The sequence below is a fragment of the Bactrocera dorsalis genome, chromosome 3 (assembly GCF_023373825.1).
Source record: "Bactrocera dorsalis isolate Fly_Bdor chromosome 3, ASM2337382v1, whole genome shotgun sequence".
In the NCBI taxonomy this organism is placed as follows: Eukaryota; Metazoa; Arthropoda; class Insecta; order Diptera; family Tephritidae; genus Bactrocera; species Bactrocera dorsalis.
The window spans coordinates 8,421,856-8,438,978 of NC_064305.1; the positions used below are offsets into that span (position 1 = coordinate 8,421,856).

Sequence of the window (17,123 nt, forward strand, 5' to 3'; positions counted from 1 at the left end):
TTGGTGAGAATCCGCCGCAATCCAAATACAATTCTATGTTTGTAACTTCGTATCGGTTCGTATTACGTAGATCGCTCTGTTTTGGAAACGATCCGAAGCGCTTGTCGTGAAACGATCGGGCAGTAAGCTAAATCAAACCTACCTTTGATATGTATTAAAAATAAAAATTATTAAGATTTTTTGCCAAACAAATAAAAGTAAATAAAAACTTAAATCTTTCGAGTTATATACGATTTATTTATAAGTTCAATATTTATTAAATTCACAGCTTAATGGTACAAAGGAATATATCACTATAGCATACTATACTATACATACGCATGCTTTTTTGTACAGCCCTACAAATGGGCTTAATAATTTATGCAAGCACTATATATACATACATACATATATCAAATCGCCATGGATTTTCACAACCCACATTACATAAGTATAAATACATTTTACAATAATACCAGAATATCCGACAAATTAACACTATATATATGCAATACTTTTACAGTTTTATAGTTTCGTGTTGATGGTGTCGTTCTTAGACGATTTCTTATCGATTTCGTTCCATTTTTGTATTTCACCCGAACCGAAAACCCAAAATATCAGCGCAGGTATTATATAGACCGCGGCGCCTATCAGGAACACGTAGTGCCATTGTTCAATGGTGTTCTAAGGAGACAAAGAAATTTATTAATGAAGCTAGCTAATAATTTATATGCTTTAAGTGCCAAACACTTACACTTTCTTTAGTAAAGGCAGCCACAATCATGGGCGAGAAAATACCAGGCGTAGTGCCAATACAGTTAATGATACCATACAGTGTGCCCGCATAGTTGGGTGCGAGATCTTGTGAGTTCTGCAGATTAGATGCGGTCGCCGCGCCATTGAAACCCAATGAGATTGTCATAATCATGACACAAACATATGGATCTCTAATGAAATATGCCAGTATGATTAGCATGATGCCAGGCAGAATGTGCGCTAAACGAAAACGATGGGGGAGAAATATATATATTTTTTGGAACACAGTCAATTTTTTAAAAAAATTAGTACTTACAAGATAGACAGAAAGTTTTGCGCATCATTGTCACGCTCAGCCAACTCTTGCGGCGAATGAGATCGGCGATGGCGCCAAAGCCGAAGGCGCATAGTAAACGCGCTAAATGTGGCAAGCTGGAGAGGAAGCCGGCTGAAGACAAATTGAAGCCGAGCACCTTTTTAAATATAAAACAAAACGTTTAAAATTTTAACACAAAGTCAATAATAGAAGTAGTTGTAAAGCTCACCTCACTAAGGAACTTAGGTGTGGCGGTAATTAGGAAGAACAGACCCCACATGCTGCCATAATGCAAGAGCAGTAACGACCAGAAGGGTAGAGAGACGATGAGACTCTTATATGGTGGCCAACGCTGTGAAATAAACAATTAAGCATTAGTAAAGGTTAAAGCAACGTCAGCAATAAATAATACCAACCTTCTTCGTTGTGATGGTATCGCCCAGACTCTTTTCAATATATTCACGCTCTTGCACGGAAATGGTGCTATGTTGCGCTGGACTATCGGCAACAACGTAGAACCAAATCAATGTCATGATCAATACGAACAGACCAACCATATAGAAAGCCCAATCCCAGCCCATGCTCTCGATAATTACACCACAAATGGGCCAAGTTATCATTGTGCCAAATGTGCCGCCCATTAAAGAGGCGACAAATTTACCTTTCTCATCAGGTGGCGACCATTTGGAAACCAAATCTGCAAAGGAGGGGGATTATTTTTTGTTATAGTTCAATATTAGCTGCATTAGCTGAACTACTTACTGTGACAGCAGGGATAAATCACGCCCTAAAAATGTAAAAAAATATTTGTAATGGTTAAATGATTTCAATCTTTAAATAATATTGTAACTTACACTAAAGAAACCAATTAGAAAACGTATAGCGAACACAGCCCACTTATCCCATGCTGCGGCCAGCGGTGTAAGGGCCGTTAGCACGGCTGCGCCCAAACAACTCCAGCCTGCTACGGGCTTGCCACCGAAATTCTCGGCCAACATACCCGCCGGCAGTGAGGTAATCATATAGCCATAGAAGTAAGCGCCTAATAAATTGGCTTGATCCGTTTGACTCCAGTTGTAGCGTGGACCGTACTAAGTATTTAGGGTGTGTTAAAATTTTTTTAAGTTGAGTTAAGTCTCGTAACACTTACATTTGGCAGCGGTTCAGTGGCATTGGGGTCCGTGTGCTCGACCATAGCTATGATATTAATACTTAGATTGACACGCACCATATAGCTCATAAGACATGCCACGAATAACATTACCGCTATGTTGAAGCGCTTTGGAATGTTAACTGAAAGTGTTAAAAAAAGGAGGGTAGAATATTAAGTATTTTGTTTTTAAATAGTTTAAGATTATTTTAGTTGAACGTTATATATTATTTTATGTTTTTTTGCATATATTGGGTAGTCGAAAAAGTCTTTTCGTATTTGGCACTAGATGTCGTTGCAGTTGTATATCTCCAGTGCTGTCAATCATATTGCATCATACTAAATAGTGTTGGAAAGGTGAGATTTAAAAAAAATTAAATTCGGGGAAGTTGACAGCTGTTCAAAAATGAGTGAAAGTAATGAAGAAATTTTTCTATATTTTGAAAGCGAATGGGAAGAATGCCACGTAAGCCACCAATGAAATTTGTGAAGTTTACGGAGACGATGCTGCATCAGTTCGGGTAGCACAACAACCGTTCGTACGCGGAAATATCGAAATTTCGATTTACACTGACGAAAGTTTTACGCTAATGGAATAATGCTTCTAACGGAAAAATAGCAAAAGTGGTCCACCAAAATGGTAGATATTTGGTTTCTTAAAGTTCGTTATAAATATAAAAACAATTAGTTGAAGTTTGATTAAAAATACGAAAAGACTTTTTCGACTACCGAATATAAAAATACACACGTTCTTATGGACACATTTATGTAGGCGTGCAGCTGTCTAAATAACTGTGTCCTTAAGAACGTGTGTATTTGAATATTTAACAGTTGTCGCTTGAAGTCTGTCGCTCTCTATGTGTTTAACAGCACCGCACGATTACTCTCGTAGGGCTTTGCAATGGAAAACACGTTAGTCAAATAACTGGAACTGGTAATATTGATTAAGAATTAGTCATATTGTTAGCTCTTCTGTGATGGTACCGAACTACGGGGTACATACGAAACTTACGAATTAGTTTTCGGAGTTCAGGGTTCTTATTTGACTTCTATTATTACAGCATCCACAACATAACGGCATATTATCACATAATATTACGTCCCTGGCAGAGATTCTAACCTTAAAGTCAACTGGTGGTTTCAGTTTCACTGAAGAAATATGACAAGAAATTGATAGAACTGTTTCTTTGAGTCACTATAGAGCCTTAACATTTATATATATACATATATATTTCCCCGTAGTTCCCAGGTATATATGAGCTACAATTAAAATTAGAGAACTGAAAAGGTATGAACAACTGCGGAAACTGAAGCATTAATCGAAAGCCTATATAATCTGCCTGCCGCTCTATACATACGCATACTAGTCTTTAAGTTTTTGAGATATGGATTTGAAAATTTTCATACGCCCTTTTCTCCCCAAAAAGCCGCTCATTTGTCAAAAATGCCGATATTGGATCACTACAGCGTATAGCTGCCATACAAACTAACCCATCAAAATCAAGAGAAAGACCTTTTTATACTATTTTCTCCTGTAAGAAATGCACCTGTGAAAGGTCTTATAGCTGCAGTGCAGCCGAAGTTAACGTTTTTGTATGGTTTGAACCGAACAGATTTGCTTTTATTTAGATGACATTCTTGAATAAGATTCCTAAATTCCTTATAGTAAGGCGTTTAGCATTACAAATACAACATTTTTTCGCTGAAGCTATGTATAATAAATATTTAATTATATTAATAATGAAAAAATTTTAGGGTAAGCTGCTGTTTAGACGCAGTTGGCTCAAGAATGAGCGCATACAGACCGCTTGTAAGAATTAAAGGAAGCTAAAATCAGTCATGAGAAAAGCTTCAGTGCTTAATAGTGTTAGCAATGTTACTTATGCCGTCATACTATATAAATCTCAGTCATTGCAATATATTATACATTAAAAAAAAAACTAAATAATAATTTGATCTTATTTAGTTATAAAATCTGAACACATTTTCATATTTTTTTCTTCTTCACAAAATTATGTATCAGTTGCATATTGACAGTATCTCGATGATATGTACTACCCATTTGATGCATGAATAAGTTCAGACACGAACAACAAACACAAACAAACGAATATAGAAATACTAAAAAAACCGCCTTGAAAAGCTTTTATGAAACCTCTAACGCTGCTTGATATTTACATTTTTCGCGAATTAAACGCAAACACAGCAAAAGTTATTACAGCGAATTATGTATTAATAATTCTACGATTTTGTTTGTATGTATTATAGGATTATGTATGTAAGTATGTTAGAATAAACATTAAGTCATTTAGGCACACAAGTGTTAAGGCTTCGTGTGCTCTCTATAAGATAGATTCATATATGATTTATGTTTGTAGGTATGTAGCTATGTATGCTTGTAAATATGTATGAGTACAACGTTTGCCGGTAGGGATGACGTGAGTTCGAGAGCTTATGAGGGGCCCCGTTTGTGTACGGATTTTAGACGAATTTTGGCTGTGTGTTCAGTAAGTGCTATAGTCAAAATTCCAGGCGAAAGGGAGGACTTACTATGATAAGATAAGGACTTTCCCTTAATTTCAGTTATATGTATATATCTGGCATTGTCCGATTTCGTCCGTTTTCACAATTTTTCATAAAAATGTAAGAAGAATGCTTCTAAATTTTGTCGAAATCGGTTGTCCGGGTCCCGAGATATGGGATTTTACCAAAAAGTGGGCGGTACTCTGTAGCAACTGGTTGCAAGAGTCTAAAAGCAGAAGCCATTTTGATCAAATTTAGGTGTTTTCTTTCATTCTAACACTACGTGGTTCCTGTTGGTACACCCTGTATATATGTAGATATAATTTGATACAGATTCGCTAATTATAAGACAAATTATGATTGTTTTTTTGTTGCACAATTTTTTTCTAAGCTATTTTTCGCGCTTCACTGACTTAGAAATTAACTTAGTCTGAGTTTCTTAGAAGCTGGAAAATCAATGTTATAATATTACAAATATGCATAAAGTAATATATATACATATTAACTTCGGTTGCACCGAAGGTATAATACCCTTCACATGTGCATTTCTTATAGCCTAAAAAGGTCTTATCTTGATTTTGATCGGTCAGTTTGTATGGCAGCTATATCTTAAAGTCGTCTTATGTCAACGGTTCAAACAAATAAGACGCCTTTTGGGTATAAAAAGACGTTTGCGATATTTCAGAACGATATCTGAAAAATTTATTGAGTAGTTCGCGTGTATGCAGATGGACAGACAGACGAACATCGAACACACTGATTCCTTATATGCATATGTATGCATATATACATATACTTTATAGGGTCTCCGAAGTTTCCTTCTGGGTATTAAGGTTCAGGGTATAAATATTTACACATATAGGAAAAATATATAGAATATTTTGTTGCTATATGATATTAGCACAAAATTCAAGTAAACCGAGAATGTATACTTATTCAGGATGAGAAATTACACAAAGCATTTGTATAGGTAACACTCATATGATTAATATAGTCAGTAGTTACAGGCAGTAATCACATTAAAAAATTCAATAATTTTAATGAACTCATTGTCATTATAAAGTTTCATAGCAAATACAAACTTTTCTGGTCTAAAGCACAGTAGTACATTTTATAATACAATTAACCTGCTACAAATTACATTTAGTGCCGTTATTTGAAGCTTAATATTTGAATGAAAACTATTTGTCATAATAAACTAATTTCAACAATAACAAAAAAAGAAATAGTTCGCGTGACAGTCTTTGTAGCTAGAAAAAAATATAAAAATGCATTGCAAAGGGCCTTTAAAACTTCCGTCCAACTTAACAAATGCGCTTTGCATGTGCCAGTACCGTTATCAAATTTCCAAGTTAATTATGCAAATTTTGCAACGTGACAATTTATAGTTCTAACGGCGTGTCAATGTCAAAGCGTTAGTGAGATTAACTAATGACTTTTGTAGTTATACTATAATGTTTGTACAATTGGTAATGGCAAATGGCAGTGAAATGCTAAGTCTGTGCACTATATAAAAAAGAACTAGATATCCATTTGAACTGCTGACGAAAAAGGATATGACAAAATGTTCTTTCATCGCTTAAGAGCTCACACGTACGCTTGGCAAATATAACCTCAATAATTAAAAACTTTTAAGAGTCTTGGGTTCTCGTAATTGTAGCATCGCCATGTTTGGTATGTACTCTAGATTTATACACATTTTTTTCGATATATGATTTGGTATTAGGCTAAAATCTAATTCAGTCCATTACCTACCAAAAATTTGATGGATTGAAGGGGTTATACTGACTTGCAAGTCAGAATAAAACGCGTTTTTTTGATAAATATTAAAAAAAAGACATTATACGGGTAGTCGAAATGATAAATATTAAAAAAAAAAAAATTATATGGGTAGTCGAAAAAGTCTTTTCGTATTTCTTATCAAACTTCAACTTATTTTTTTTTTATTTACTATTTTATTAACATCAATGAACCAAATATGTACCATTTTTGTCGACCACTTTTTCCCATTTTCCCGTTAGACATTATTCCATCAGTGTAAAACTTTTCTGGTTTCTCGGCGAAAAATTGCGACAAGTAATTTTCACAGACTTCTTTTGAAGCCAACTTTAGTCCATTAAGGAAGTTCTGCATTGACCGAAACAAATGGTAGTCCGATGGTGCAAGCTCAGGGCTATATGGTGGATGCATCAAAACTTCACAGCAAAGCTTTCCCAGTTTTTGCCGAGTCATCAAAGTTGTGTGTGGTCTTCTAGCGTCGTCCTGATGGAAGACGAAGCCTTTTCTCATGATCAGCTCTGACGTTTTTCCGATTGCTTGCTTCAATCTCATCAGTTGTTGACAGTAAAATGTAGAATCAATCATTCGATTGTCATTTGTTGAGCTTCACCACGCTTAAACCATGATCTTTTTCGCACATTATTGCCATATTTGATCTACTTTTCGTTTCCTGTTACCATTCGCTTCAGATGTACGACTGCAACGACACCTACTGACAAAATACGAAAAGACTTTTTCGACTATCCAATATTTGACAGATATTAATAGCTCGTTACTAGTCATTGGTGAAATCACTAGTTCCAAAATCTTTAATGAATCGCTAATACAGAATACATATGTATGTACATATATGTATGTATGTTCAGCTACAATTTAGATCTTTCAACTTTTATTCTGTGAAAGCTTCCTCCCTGCTGTTGCTCCACACTAAAGCTGTATGGTTAAACATACCATTATGGAGTTTTACTTGTATAGCGATGTTCGTGACGCCATGTAGCCTGAAATTCTCTTATTGTGACAAATGAATTATTTTCACGTCTTATTATTGCCGGTAATAAAAACGTTCGAATTTCCTTTGCAAAAAATCTACTTCAATCGATTGGAAAATGTCTAATAGTCTCTATTTTATAAGGCATTTAGCTTTGGTTGCATTTTGGTGACAAAATTCAGTAAGGTATGTATGTATATGAGTGTATGTGTAAATAAATATTTGCAGCTTTTAATAGTCTGTACATTAGAGCGGGCCGATCTTAAAAAAAAAACACAGAAACTTCAAATTTAATGGATCATTTGAGAATCATTCGTAAGAACATTTATTTTTTGAAGATTATCTCAGATGGTCTATACGTTCAGTCCAATCTGCGATGACTCGTTTGAGCATTTCCACTGGTAACTGGCAAATTACAAACATGACGTTCTGTTTCAAGGACTGAATCAAAGCAGAATTGTTCGCATAGACTTTAGACTTTACATAACCCCACAGGAAAAAGTATAACTGTGTGATATTACACGTTTTTGGTGGCCAATCGATCGTCCCAAAACGTGAAATTCTTTCAATAAATCCATTGATTGATGCGCTGTGTGGGAAGTGGCGCCGTCTCTCTGAACAAAATGTGACTAGAAAACGTTGGATCTTCTTCGAACTTTTCCAGAACCCAAACGGCTTTAGTTCTTGCGCAAACTGTATTTTGAACGCTTTCAATTTAAGATCTCGAGGTAAAATGCACCATACGTCAGTCCGAGTTGCTGCGAATCTGAATAATCAGTTGCATATCTCCCGTGATATTTTTGTCCGATCTGGCGAATTCCCATAAATGTTTAATAGAATATCAAAAGGCACCTAAGTATTGAATTTCATTCTGAAGAAATTGAAACTGAAGAAAAAATCGTTACAGTCCCTAATAATCTTGGCATTAAAGATCGCTGGCTTTAAACCGGTTTTAGACCCATAGTCGCTTAGGCAGAGTTGTTCAGAATGATCCCTAGAATATTTCCCACAAACGCGATTTTACAGAAAACAATCGCTCCGATTTTCCCTATTTTTGGCTCACATGAAGTCGACTCGTTCTAATGTACTCTTACTTATATATTTACAAAATCTATGAACTCCATGAAAATTAACAGCACACGCTTGTTTTTCCCAGAATTTAGCAAATCTGCAAGACAACTTGTGAACCAATAAATTGCCTATGCCATTTATGTTCATTCTGCATGTGTTAATTGAATTTACGTGACATTTAACCACGCTTAAAATTTAGCTAGAATTGTCAGGCGGTTTATACCTGAAATAAACATATATGTACATATGTGTTTATACATATATTACGTTTATTTTCATTTGTAATTTTCGTAGGAAACGTGTGGCTGCCAAAAATAGCGCGTTTGCCAGCGAAACCCCAGCTAGTTGCCGTGAACTCCAACTACGCGGCCACTTGCCAAAACATTAACCACCACCAGCAAACAATTCGCGAAAATATGCTTATTGGTAAGATCAATATTTGTGACAAAATTTTTTGGTGACGCTCGGCCGTCATCGGCCTGCGTCTTTAATTAACAAATATTGTCTCTCAATTACTTTCTATTTGCATAAATAATAAAGCATCACATGTTTGGGTAACTGTACAAATTTTGTGGCAGTCAATTCGTCATATCAGTAGGAAGCGAAATAAATAATAGATTATATAATTTTGGGTTTATATGCAAATTTTAGCAAATATATTTTTCAATTAGCATTGGGTTGACAAAATAAGCGACTATCAAATATTATATTTTAGTCACCATATTATATTTTCAATTCACTTTATACGATAACTTGCGTTAGACACGATTGTTTGCAGAAGAAGCTAAGTCAACATATTATTTTATTTTATTTATTTTATTTTATTTATAGCAAAAGTATTTTTAAAGCCTTTCAGAGCAGATTTCTCTAAAAATGTAATTATTTTTTTTTTTAGTTTACTTATGCTGGCAATTGCTTTTAAATGTTTGAATTTCATATGCGTTACAAAAAAAGAACAAACACAAAAAATTCTTTACAGGAACTTTGATCAGTCTTTTGTAGATTAGCTTTATGCTATAATGACTCGATCTGAACAATTTTTTCGTCGATTCCACTGTTCTATTGAACAATAAACCATGCAAACTTTTGTGAAAATATCTCCTAAAATGAAACAGTTTTCCATACAAGCACTCGATTCAGTTCGTTCTGTTTGTATGATAGCTGCGTGTTAAAGTAGTCCGATATTGGCCGTCTCAAAAACTGAGAAAACTAGTTTGTATATACATACATATGTAAAAGGATGCACGAACTGACAGACGGACATGTTTAAAGGGATATTTTACTGTCTTTGACGCTTCCGTTTGGGTGCCACAAACATCGTGGCAAACTTAATACATTCTGTTGAAGCTACACATAAATATCTGATATATGTGTATGTATATGCTAAACACGTTAAAATTATTGCATTAGTATTAATTTTTTTTTTTAATTTATTTGAATTAGTTATTAGTGTGTTTTTTAATTATTTTTTGAAAATACTTCACCGTCTCAAAATTTTCGAAAAACATAATTTTTATAATTCTTATCTTTTTAAAATATTTTTACGATTTTGTTATTTTTTATTCATCTATTTCGAAAATATTTAACTTTTTAATTTTTTTATTTTATTTTAAATACTTAATAAAATTTTGAAATTTTGAAATTCTTATTATTTTTTAAATTTTTACTATTTTTTTTTATTTTGTTATACTTTATTTTAAAAATATTTAAATTTTTAAATTTTAATTTTTAATTTTTTTATTTTAAATACTGAATAAAAATTTTTGGAAAAAAAATTTAATTTTTACTATTTTGTTATATTATATTTATATATTTTCAAAAAAATATTAATTTTTTAATTTATTTTTTTTTTATTTTGTTATACTTTATTTTCAAAAATATATAAATTTTTTATTTTTAGTTTTTTTATTTTATTTTAAATACTGAATAAAAATTTTTGGAAAAAAATTTAATTTTTATATTATATTTATTTATTTTCAAAAAAATATAAATTTTTTATTTTTTTTTTTAAGATTATACATATATGAATTCATCAAATTAGTTATCATTTGTTTGAATTTTGAAAATTTCTTTAGAAAACAGTTTTCCATTTCAATAATTCATAATTCGAAAATACTCTACTACTACTCTACATTTTTTTAATTTTTATTTTTAAAAATTTAGGTTTTTGTGGTGAAAATTATTTGATATTATGTACATATGTATATCAAAGAATTTTCAAAAAAACCAGGGTTTTCGTAATTTTTGAAAATATTAATTTTAAGCAATTAATTAAATTTTTTTTATTATTTTCAAAATTATTTCATATTTTTTCCAAAGAATAGTTTACATTTTTGGCCTAATGTTAATTTTTTTTTGGAAATTGGAAAAAGCACTGATTTTTATTTAATTTTCATTTTAATATTTATACTTTAATATTTTAAGTCTTTAGAAAATTGTTTTTTTTTTTTAACATTGAATTTTTTGCAATTTTATATTTTTTCGAAAATTATTGAAAAATATGCATATGTATTTTTTTTGATATTTGAAAAATATCTGATATTGATACATTTTTTGATATTTTTATTTTCTTTCTAAAAATATATTTTTAAATTTTATTCACATTTTTTAAATTTTTTTTGAAATTGAAAAAAGCGCTTGGTTTTTATTTAATTTTATTTTTAATAATTTACATATGTCTTTAGAATTTTTTTTTATTACATCATGAATTTTTTGTAATTTTATAATTTTTCAAAAATTATTGAAAAATATATGTTTTTTTATTATATTTGAGAATATTTGAAAATTTTTTGTAATTTTATATTTTTTCAAAAAGCTTTGAAAAATATCTTTCTTTTTCGTATTATTCAAGTATTTGAAAAATATCAGCATTTTTTTATATAATCTTAAATTTTAATTAATTTTATTTTCTAAATTTTTTAAAAATTAAATACATTATTTAAAATTGTTTATAATATTTTGTTTACTTACGGCATGGTAAATTTATGAACGCCATGATATTGGTTTTGGTGGCTTTGTAACGAGGTAGTTGAGTTTTTTACTTGACGAAGCGGTGCGTCGTTTAAAGTGTACACACGATTTTAGCAACTCATATCAACAAGCAAGAGTTAGAATATGATTTTCAAAAAATCTGAAAGAGAAAATAAATACAGTTCAATAAATTTCTGTGAAATTTTGCACTATTTCAATGCACTAAATATAATTTTAAAAGTTTAATCAACATTTCTGATGTGAAAAACTCACAAAAAAGGTTGAAAATTATTATTTTTATACAAAAATTAGTAAAATTTTCACGAAATAAGATCTAACTTAGAAATTCAGTCTCAAAAAACATTTTTCATAACATCGAACTAGTTAATAGCTCTGATTTATCAAGATACATAGCAGTAGTATAGTACAGTGTAGTATAAACTTATGCATTAATTTTAATAAATGCTAATAATTTTTGAGATATCGATCTGAAATTTCGCTCACATGCTTTTCGCTCTAAGCAGCTTCTCATTTGTCGAAACTATCGATATTGGGCAACTATAGCATATAGCTGCCATACAAACTGAACGTTAAAAAACAAGTTCTTGTCAGAAAAACTTTCTTAATTGACGAGATATCTTAATGAAATTTGGCATGAATTGTTTTTCAAGTCAATACTATAATCTCCGATTAACTTGTTCAGATTGGATAACTATAGCACATAGCTGCCATACAAACTGAACGATCAAATTCAAGATAAAATCTCTTTATATGCTTTTGAGCAATAAAAAATGCACTTGTGAAAGAAAGATCTTATGGTTTTGGTGCTACCGTTTTGGTTTTTAATTACATTTTTTAAATTTAAATTTTTTTATTTAATTTTAAATTTTTAATAGCCGCTGCAGTATCAAAATGTGACTAATTCTACGATTTTAGCCTAATTCATAATTCAGATATAACTAAGCATGCAATACCTTATATAAATCAGGTTCTAAAAGCCAAAAAAAGTTTTTGCGTTTTCAAGTCTTCCAAAATATGCAAATAAATACAAACATTGCTGGGTGTTCAACGGCGCCTCAAAAAAAAATGTGTAGCAATGCGTTTGACCCCCAGAATGTTAACGGACTCATAAACCAAAACCGTCAGCAAACGTTTTATCGCATTTTAATTATGATTGTTTTTTCCTCTATGTTATGTGCTACATATCACAGCAATAAATTGTTGCAGCCATAGTAAAAATGTGATAATTAAGTCATAAACATGTACAACTGATAACCATAAGGAGCGTGTGATTATAAATAATTTAACTGGTTATTAGGCAATTAGAAAATAATCAATGCGCAACAACAACAAAGCATATTTGCACCATAAATCAACGATATTCAATGACTGCAAACATATTTACATACATACATAAATAGGTGCTAAGCAAGTGCTAATAAAATAATGATTTATGAAAGAAACTTTTCGCTCTTTTGTCGCTTTGTTTTATTGCTCAATTGACGGTTATCACTGGAAAAATTGCATATCAGAGCGACGCGTGTACATATATTTACCCCGCACAAATATATATATACACCTATATATGTGTGTGTGTGTGTTGGGTACATACAATAAAAGTTTGCTTTAGCCGTTATCAGCGCCAGCCCCTACAAAAACAGAAGCGCCTGATTAAAAGCAGATACACACAGATTTACACGTACACACACTCGACTTGAATTGACAGTCGAAAAGTTTAAAATTATTTGTCTGAGTGTCGGCTTTGCAGGCATTACAAGATGTCTACCGACACTGCCGTGTTTCATCATTAGCCTGTGGAATTTTTCTCGCGTTTTTTGCTCACACGCTTTTATTTGCACGCGCCTACTCGTAAGTATGGTAGGTATGAGTGCACGCAAAATGCAAATGCGCGTGTAATTTAAGTAATGAGTTAGTATGGTGTAATTGGAAAGTTCGATTTGTAGTGTGCCACTTTTTAATTTCACCTGGTCCACGTGGCTTGGTAGAGTCCGGATGCAGCTGACTTACATAAACAAACAAACTTGCTTATGCTCGTATTTTATACGTCATTAAGCGCGCAGCACAGACATGCGCGTATGTATATTTGAATTTTTTTCGGGTATTTTTTATTTCATACGACGATCTTATTTTTCGGGTATTTCTTATTTCATATGACGTTCTTGTGGCGACTACCGTCGTAAAGCACTTATTCTTTTGCTTTGTGTAAATGAAAAAGTTATTTACGTATTTTCAAACTGTTATTTATATTAATTAAATGTATGATAGATTTATTAAACTACAGTAAAGCTCTGCAGTCTGCTATGCTTATCGAGCTCTAGAATTTTCAAGCAATACTCGTCACTTCTGTGAAAGTAAGTGCCTTGACGTTGTTGATTAAAGTAATGTAATCATAAAGTAGTAAAATAATAATCCATTTATAATTGACAAGCAGCTGAAGTATGTTGAATATTTACATACATATGTATGGGTGTATACATAATTGCGTAAGTGTTGTCTATGCCAATAAAGAAAAAGACATATATAACACATATACATTTCTAACTGTAATCTTCAACTTTAATGTTAAATAAGCTAGTATTAAGCGTATTAAGTGATGTCTGATGACATATTAATAGGAATTAAAAGAGTTAAGTAAAAATCCTTAAAACTATGAAATGTATGTAAGTGTGGTTACTGGCTGAAAGTGAAAGTCAATGTTAATTAATTTCAGAATATTATTTAATAAACATATTTATATAATATATTATTGAAAGGACTAGAAAGTTTCGTCTTAGCTGCTGTATAGAATAAGAAACTTCAGCTGCATCTATAGCTACCCTTCACAGATGTTTATAGCAGAAACGGTTATAGAAATATTTCTATTTAGATATTAATCGATTAGTTTGTATGACAGCTAATTGTTATAACACGCAGAACACTTTCTTCAAAGATTGTAGCGTTTTCTTGAGTAATAATTCATCTCAATTTCCGTAAGTATACCTTGTGAGTTAAAAAAGTTTTCCTCATTAGAACTTGATTTTGATCGATCAGTTTATATGGCAGCTATATGTTATAGTGGTCTGATCTAAATAACATAATCGGAGATTGTAGCTTTGTTTTGTATAATAAACTAAGCTAAATTTTATGAAGATATCTTGCTAAATAAAAAAGTTTTTTTGACAAGCACTTGATTTTGAACGATCAGTTTGTATGGCAGCTATATGTTATACTGGTCTGATTTAAACAGTTTCTTCGGATATTGTAGCAATGCCATGACTTATAATACATGCCAAATTTTGTGGCGATATCTCGTCAAATAAAAAAGTTTTTCTTACCAGGACTTGATATGGATTGATCAGTTTATAAGGCAGCTATATGCTATAGTGATCCGATATCGACGAATTTGGCAAAGGAGCAGTTTCTTGGTGAGAAAAGCACGTGCACAAAATTTCTGATCGATAGCTCAGAAACTGAGGGACTAGTTCAAGTATATACAAACAAACAGACGGATATGACAAAATCGACTAAATAGTGTAATAAAAACTATAATTAAAAAAAAAATAAAAAAAATAAAATAAAAATATTTTCGATAATATTTTCTTTAAAAAAACTAAATTGTAATAATTTTTAGATCATTGAGGAGCTCAATAGCTAAAAATTCTTAAAACATTTCTCTAAATTATAATAATTTCTATGTTATTGAACGCCTCAATAGTTAAATTTATGAATTCCGCAAAATATTTTGCGTTTAAAAATATTAAATTTTAGCGAAATGTAAGAAATTTCGGGCTATAAAAAATTTAAATATCACTGAATAGCTCATAGCATGACTTGAACATGGTAAGAAGCATACATTCAGGCGCACTTGACACATGGATGTGGGAAATGAAAACACATACATACATATGTATGTATAATGCACATAACTAATGAAGGAAAAGCATAACATCGTTTTATAAAAGTTTTAAAAAAAAGAAAGAAGAAAAAACTTGTAAGATTCATATCCAAAATTGTGTTATATAAACACAAACTAGTAGTATTTGAGGTACCGAGAAAAAGTTTTTGACAATTTATATAAATATATAGTATATCGGCTTTATCGAGCTTCATGAGCACATAGCTGTGAAGGAACTTAATTAGCTAAGTTTTATTTAATATATATTTCCAGTTTGCGTAATCTGATAAATATTAATTTTTGTTTAAATATTGCTGTGAAATAAAAAAATATAATTTATAAATAATTTGTAAACAATGAAGTGATCATACAAGTTTTAAAACTCTCACACTTGTTTGTGCTAAATTTTGCCCGTCCACAAGTTTAAATTACGAAATTAAGTACAGATTTAATGAAAGTCTGAAAATGTGCGAAGCTCAAAATGTCATTTTACTATATAATATATACGCACATACATATAAATAGTTTATATAAATGTTTTCTGCTTTCATTGATTGCTGACGAAGCAGTTAGCGTGGGGGAAAAACAGACAATAATAGCATGACAAAAACTTAGTGAATAAATAAATTAAAAATTGGTAATTATTAATAGATATTTTCTTCGGATTTTTATATATGTAATAACATATTTTTAATCTAGGAATGTAAAATAACTATAAATTTATATTTATTTATTATATATAATGACTTATGACATTTTAAAGTAAGAAAAAAGAAAGAAAGGAATGAGACATCCTGTAAAGCTAGCCTCTTCCTACTTGTGCGGCTTTTAACAGGCCATTACCTAATTGGCGTCCATGCGGTGTGGTGGGAAACCTTACCAGATGCCATCTGCCGAAGTTATATGGAAAAAGATGACGTGGAAACAACTCTACACTTCCTTCTGGACTGTCCCGCGTTTGGGAGGTCAAGGCTTAAACACTTGGGAGCACATACCTTCAGACATGCCAACGAACTGGTGTGAGTGCAAATTAAACGCCTGTGCAAATTTCTATTAGCTACTAAGCCTTTTATTAATTTATAAGTTCGAACATAGAAGTTCTTCTTTTCTATGGCTGCACAAAGCACTACATGTAGCAGTCCACTTGCGATCTTTGATCAGCCATCTAACCTAACCATCTCATTATAGTTGCTAAAAATGTAATCTCAAACCTTACCCTACGCTTAGCAAGCAAACCTTTTCTCTAACCTAGTCCCACCGACTATCCAAACTATTGTTAAGCTACCATAGTCATAAGGGCTTGTGAGTTTTTTTTTAATATTTTCAGCATAGCTCACAAAATATCACACAAAGTTGGCTGTTCTTATGATATTTAGCTCTTCAACAGGAATGAATCTATTGTCAACCATCTAAGAACTGTCAAAATGCTAAAATCTAAAAATATTAAAAACATATTTTTGAAATATTTTGTGCTTCTTTAACAAAAACAATAACTTTAAACTTCTTTGGTTACCGATGTAAAATCAGAATATAGATTTTTACTATAGCAAAATGTTAGAACTATCATAAACTGCTTTTCTAACTTTTCTTTGTATTACCTCATTGCTTTACAATTATTGAAATTATTTATGAAAGTATTGAAATGTTTATAATAACATTAAACATTTAAAATATTAATTTGTTTTGAAAGTAAATG

The 17,123-nt window shown here is 31.4% G+C and overlaps 1 protein-coding gene across 1 annotated transcript in view; it reads right to left on the minus strand.

Annotated features, from left to right (window-relative positions):
- Positions 1-216: 216 nt before the first annotated feature.
- The window catches only part of LOC105223853 (sialin), a 35,466-nt gene continuing 18,559 nt past the window's right edge, over positions 217-17,123 (minus strand). The window contains exons 2-10 of the mRNA XM_049451575.1: positions 11,533-11,692; positions 2,202-2,344; positions 1,906-2,142; positions 1,814-1,838; positions 1,468-1,748; positions 1,281-1,403; positions 1,052-1,208; positions 734-975; positions 217-663 (exon numbers count right to left, since the gene is read on the minus strand). Coding sequence (XP_049307532.1) covers positions 505-663; positions 734-975; positions 1,052-1,208; positions 1,281-1,403; positions 1,468-1,748; positions 1,814-1,838; positions 1,906-2,142; positions 2,202-2,344; positions 11,533-11,557 — 1,392 coding nt within the window. The 5' untranslated portion in view covers positions 11,558-11,692 and the 3' untranslated portion in view covers positions 217-504. The remainder of the gene's footprint in view (positions 664-733; positions 976-1,051; positions 1,209-1,280; positions 1,404-1,467; positions 1,749-1,813; positions 1,839-1,905; positions 2,143-2,201; positions 2,345-11,532; positions 11,693-17,123) is intronic.